Source organism: Haliotis asinina, chromosome 8 (assembly GCF_037392515.1).
Source record: "Haliotis asinina isolate JCU_RB_2024 chromosome 8, JCU_Hal_asi_v2, whole genome shotgun sequence".
Classification (NCBI taxonomy): domain Eukaryota; kingdom Metazoa; phylum Mollusca; class Gastropoda; order Lepetellida; family Haliotidae; genus Haliotis; species Haliotis asinina.
In genome coordinates, this window is record NC_090287.1 from 59,778,036 (window position 1) to 59,784,147 (window position 6,112).

Genomic DNA, 6,112 nt, shown 5'->3' on the forward strand with positions numbered 1-6,112 from the left:
AGAGTAATTATCTGCCTGTTTATGTAAGTCCTGAGTCGGTTGTACGCGATTGCGTGTGAAAATTGCGGGTAAAACAAAAAAAAGAAGGTTCTGACGGATTCTGGTACCAGTGGATGCGCAACCAAGGTTCTGAATAGGATTTGTGGCTAAAAAAGTGTATGCTACCCTTGAGGAAATATTAAATATTTCATTAGAGCAAATGGATTGTTGATGAAGAACCCTATCCCAACTTGGGATCGTGTAAACAATGGTGGCTTGGTATGGTTCGTGAGAGGGCCTAGAGTCATGTATTATGGATCCACGTGTGCAAGACAAGGGTTACACCTGCAGGTGCAACACCGGGACTTGAGTTGTACATGTGAGGATACGCGGTTTAAACATGGCGACAGTTTTCCGTGATGCAAGACCCGTGAAAGACGTCATGGCTTTTTCATGTGAGGACACAAGCGTTAACATAGCGACGGTTCTCCTGGGTGGAGGACCCGAGAAAATCGTCATGTCTTATAGATGTGTAGACACCAGAGGTAAACATGGCGACGGTTCTCCGGGGTGCAAGACCCGAGTAAGACGTCATGTCGTCTAAATGTGTTGACACCAGAGTTAAACATGTCAACGGTTCTTCGGGGGTGCAAGACCAGGCCAAGACGTTGCGTTGTCACAGTTTTGCTATAATACAGTTTTACGCCGCTTTTAGAAATTCTCCAGAAATACCATGGGCTCCACTTACTGCAGTCATGAGGGGCACCGAACCGAACGAGTCTTAGGCTACCTCATCGCCCCGTGAAAGGGAAGAGAGATGTTTGTTGTAGAGAGCGCCTCGTCAATAAACTAGCGGCTAGGTGGAAAACCATCTATAGGAAAGTGATGGGAATATACTGAGCATACACTAGTACATATATACCACGTAGTTTCTGAAATAATAACACGACACAAATCTTCTCCTACGTGATGTTTCAGTTGTATCTTCAGGGAGAAGACAACTGAGAGAGGATCCGTGTAGTGTTATTATTTCAGAAACTACTACTTGTATGCAAGTATTAGCCTAAAATTCTTTTCTATGAATATTCAGGAAATTTCCATTTACTCTAAAAAGAAAGTGTCGATTGTTTCAAATGACTGAAGCTGAAAAATGACACACTCGAAAAAGGAAGAGCAAATTCCATCCGGTATGTTAAAGCGTGCAGTGTGTAGAACGAGGCACCGTTGTCTCCGACATTTGTATGTGTGTTCCCATTTATCATGAGAGCTCTGACGTCAATACACCTGATACCTCTTTGAAAACATCAAATAATTATATAACTCTTTGATTTTGTGATAAGTCAGGTTAATTGAGCTGACTCGTTTCAAATGGTAATTACATCGCACTTTTGTGGTCTACCTGCTCAAAGTGTCACCAAACCATTCTTTTGAACTGAAAAAGAAATACAGAACGCTCGAACATCGTTTTTGAAAATGTATTCTTCTCAGTCCTTTTCGCACGAAACATTAAAAACACGACAGTTTTCGTTCTTTAATTTAATGTGATTCTCATAATTATGTTGTTCTATTTCTGACTTTTTTATTCATACAAAAAGAAAACCTACTTGCACTTAAACACATCACATTTAAAAAGAATGCCATCATTTGTTGTTTAGTTTTCACAATTTAATTGCAAATCAATTTTTGGTTGGGAAGAAAAATATTACTTGTGTCAGCCTGACCTAGATAACTAGAACAATATCTCAGATTTTATGACGAATCCACATAGAAATAATATGTTATATTGATTTTAAATAATCTTTTGTTAAAAGTCCAAGATTTAAAGTCCAAGCTTGGCTTGACCAAAGGGTTAGTTATAGTGAAATCGTAAAAAGAAACATTTTGTGTTAATCCTTATAGTAACAGCGAGGCTGCGACATTGGTATTTCATGAGTTAGACAATGAGAGGATGTTTCGTTACATGGAGAGTATAAGGTAAGATGTAATTTCCTATCTGAATATGTATAATCCATGCCTTTGCGTGTGTTTGTGACAGGGACAACTGCTCATCGTCTGTATCATCCTGTTTTATTCTGATTTATAGACACAAGCTTATGAAATTAAGTTTACTTTTTGCAGACAATCATGTGAATATGGAATGTCGTTTGCGTGCCAATTGTACCCATGAGACGAATCGAACTCAGATTGTCACCACGACGAGCAAACGGCCTACACTTTCGTTTTAGCAAACCGAAAAATAGACTCCATTATCAACCGAAACACACCCCACTGGCCCTGACAGGCAAATTAATGCAAAAATATATACCTGGACAACAATCTAACCCCACTGAGATGAATTATCGGTTTTGTCTAACTCATCCAGGTCCCTGCCGATTTAATTACATTAATCATTATTTCTATACTATCGGCTGTGTCGAACACTCGGATATATCGAACTGTTCGACGCAGCGAGGTATAACTGTATAGTTTAGTGAAGGTTTAAGAGACGTACATGAAACTTTGTATTTAAAGTGTAGGCAATGATTAACACACAGACATCAGATGGAAGGTGACCCGTGCCGATTCCTGTAAGACAGGTTAGCCTCTATCGTGACACTGTGTTCCAAATGGTTAGAATGTAAATTGGGGTTACGCTGACTATATTGTGCCGAATGGTATTATAGTGTACCAATTCTGATGTTGTCTTTCATTGATATAGAACACCTCTTCAATCTATTGATTGGTATCGATCAGTTCTTTAACTATCACAAAGTATTTGTCTTTTTGTTAAATAGAAACAAATTTTCATTGCATTGTCATTCATTGGTCTCTGCTACCTGTAAATAAAGCTATTGCCGGTTTTAACCCAACAGTATTTAGCTCAACAGTCGCTTTGCCTAAAACACCAAGAGTATACGCTGTAGTTTCCTATTTTCCTACGACCAAATGCAATAGGAACCTTTCATCCTAATACATATTTCAAAAGGTTACTGGTTAATATGTATTGAAAATTCAGGTTGATGGAGGGGGGGGGGGGGGATGGGGAAGGGGGGGAAGCATAATTTGTCACATGATGAATCATGTCGCAAGTGTAACGACAGATTTTGGAACTTGGCTTTCGGGAAAAATTCAACGCCAGTGCAAATGTTTGACCCGAACTTATCCTTCAAACATATTGGCACTCCCTCATGTATGGTAGAATGGGGATATATGTGTTGAAGTCAAGGACAACTGACATTAATTGCTGTGACTCCTTTACACCCTTTCCCGAGAGATGCGACATTAGAAATGGCCTTTTCAATATAACGTCATCTCCTGTAGGTAGCTGAAATATTATTCCACATAAAATGTATACGCTGAACATATGAGCTGTACTAAACGAAGCATATTTGACTTTTGAACAGAATAGCAGAAATAATGTATTAGTGGTTATTATTCAATACCTGTAATGCCGGCTTTTCCTGGCGGTTGATCGTTAACACAACGGAACGCTATGGTACCATTCTAGAGTAAGCAATAATGGTGTTACAGCGCACAAACCGAAGCTGCCCGTAACACACCAGCCAAACAAGGCATAGACCGGGTTAACTATGGCAGACCAGAAAAATACAGCTCAGTACCACTGTGGTCAATGACAGCATAAAATACAAGAGTTCAATCCAATTATTTTCAACACACGCCCCGCCACCTCTCCATCATAAACACGCAGTAAACGTCAGCGGCGTAACGCTTGACGCCATTCCTCGTCAACAAGGAAGAAACTTGGATATTGGTATTAGATCGCATTGTTACATTTGAACTTGATAATGAGTTTCTAATTAAATTTAGCAGCATATATATGAGTGTCATTACACGTGACCGATGTTATTCACACACAAACCGTGTCAATGGTGTCTAGTTGTGTTTGGCGCCGCTTAGCGGGGGAGCCCGATAAACACTGAACGGGTGGTGCTCTCTGAAATCGACATTATTTAATACTTTTCAAGTTATGTATGTCACGGTTAGCGCGCCGATTGATCTCAGAACCAGCATTGTTGTCTCATCTCTGACAATCAATAACAGAATATGATGAATGACTTTGTTTAATTATTCCTATTATATGACTTATATAATTTTAATGTTGTCATTTCTATGCCACACTGAACATCGTATTTTGTGTATGCATGAAAGTGCGTTTTCAAAGGTTTACAATCAAATATATTTAATCGTCACATGCCAGCATTTTTCTGTAGTACTGCTTAAAAAACAAATACTGAAGCATTAAATAGATAACAGAAAAGAAACACATATCTGTTACATGTTTATATAAAAAAAATTATATTTGTTATATGTACACTTAAGTAAGGCTATTAAATTGAAAGGTTGGTCTATTGGGGCAAACAGCGCAGAGTGAAATTTATCATGATCCAGGTGAGAAAAAAGACAATATTTTTTACTGGGTAAAACTTTCTAAATTTTCCAGTCATTTCTATTTAAACGTACATGATGTAATATACATGACCAAAGGCTAAGGACGTGTAATCACTGAGTGTAGTTTCCACCATCGATGCAATCTACTTCAAAATAAACCCAAACCATATTCCAGTTCGAAAAAAAATAAGTAACAGTTTATTTAGAGATTAAGATGAAAGGCCTTAAAAATAACGACAGTTACTTTGGAATCAATATGTGTGCCCGTCTTTTATGTTGTCCACTGTAAATTAAGATAATATGTTACTTTAAAATACGCATTTTAAACTAGACAACCCATATTAGCACTCCTAACTCAACTATTACAACTCGTCTTAAAAGATAACATAATTTTATCTGAACTCAATGTGTATCTTCGTGATTTGTGTTGTATAATGTAATATGTCACAGATGAAAAACGTCTTTTAAACGATTAAACAACTCATGCTGACACTCCTGACTCAACTGTTACAACACTTAAGAGATGACCCTCTGACATCAATGTGTTTAGTCGTCTTTTGTCTGTATACTGTGAAAAATTAAAATAATACAGCACAGATGAAATACGTCAGACTCAACTGTTACAACACTTCTAAAAAGACAGCCTTCTAACATCAATGTGTTTGGTCGTCATTTGCGTTGTATTGTCTGAAAGATTAAAAGAGTACGCGACAGATGTAATACGCCTTTAAAACGTTTAAAAACCCACTCTGACGCTTTGCCCTTAACACGAAACCGATGTTGTGGTTTTTAGGAGAATTACACTATGTAGAACACAGATTAAAGATAGCCCGGGTGGTCCTCCTGTGTCGCTCTACCTTCCGACATTACTGTCGCTGTGCTTCCATGACATTCTGTCCTCTAACAATGATCGACTGCCTTTGATGGCGAGCACGGTCGTGTTGGCAAATCCATGATGGCGGAGTCATGCCTGATCGAAGACCTGATGACCATCGTGTTAAGGTACGCAGTCAACAAAGGTAAACTTACCTGACATACCTATAACAAAACTCATGAAATGTTCGTGACATCCGTTAAGCACAATATTAAAAACCAGAGTAAACACATGAACACTTTCATAATCTAAGTAAGGACAACAACACAGGTGAACTATAGTATATGTATACAGGCTTGGTACTTACGCTGGCCGTTAGATCGACGGATGATGTTTTCAAGGAATGTATTCTGGGGGGCTACAAGCCCTCTCCTCGCCCCAGGCATGTTGAAATGAACACTTTAGTTTTCGTATAGACAGAAGCTCAGGTATGTCAGCGGCGCGTCGCCACACCTGGCGAGGTGACAGGACAGGTATCCATGTTTGAAGTCAGTTCTGAATGCACATGGGCTCTTTTGTCTTGTATTTCCTAAGGTCTTGTCGGCTGCCAGTTCTTCCGATCCAAGCCACGCATCGGGCAGGTATTCTCTTTAAGCCAATCTATCATTAATAAGGCAGGGCTCAAGTGCGCATGTCAAGGCACTTATTATGCAGATGATGTAAATTATATCATGTTACCGATTCTCTATGAAGCTGACTGGCATGCTGTTCCTGTCGCCATGGTGACACGGTGATGGTAAGGGTGGTGTCACAATACGAAGCGACAGACTACAGCAGACCAGCGTACAAAGGGCCAGTATTCTCTCTCACCTGTCAAAGAGGAAACAGGGGAAAGTTTGGGATAGTCACAAACCGATTCTTCTTCGTTAG

At 39.2% G+C, this 6,112-nt stretch overlaps 1 protein-coding gene across 1 annotated transcript in view; it reads right to left on the bottom strand.

Moving 5' to 3' along the window:
* The window catches only part of LOC137294947 (potassium voltage-gated channel subfamily H member 1-like), a 50,849-nt gene extending 45,031 nt beyond the window's left edge, over window positions 1-5,818 (bottom strand). Inside the window, exon 1 of the mRNA XM_067826168.1 lies at window positions 5,550-5,818. Coding sequence (XP_067682269.1) covers window positions 5,550-5,628 — 79 coding nt within the window. The 5' untranslated portion in view covers window positions 5,629-5,818. The remainder of the gene's footprint in view (window positions 1-5,549) is intronic.
* Between the last annotated feature and the right edge of the window lie 294 nt (window positions 5,819-6,112).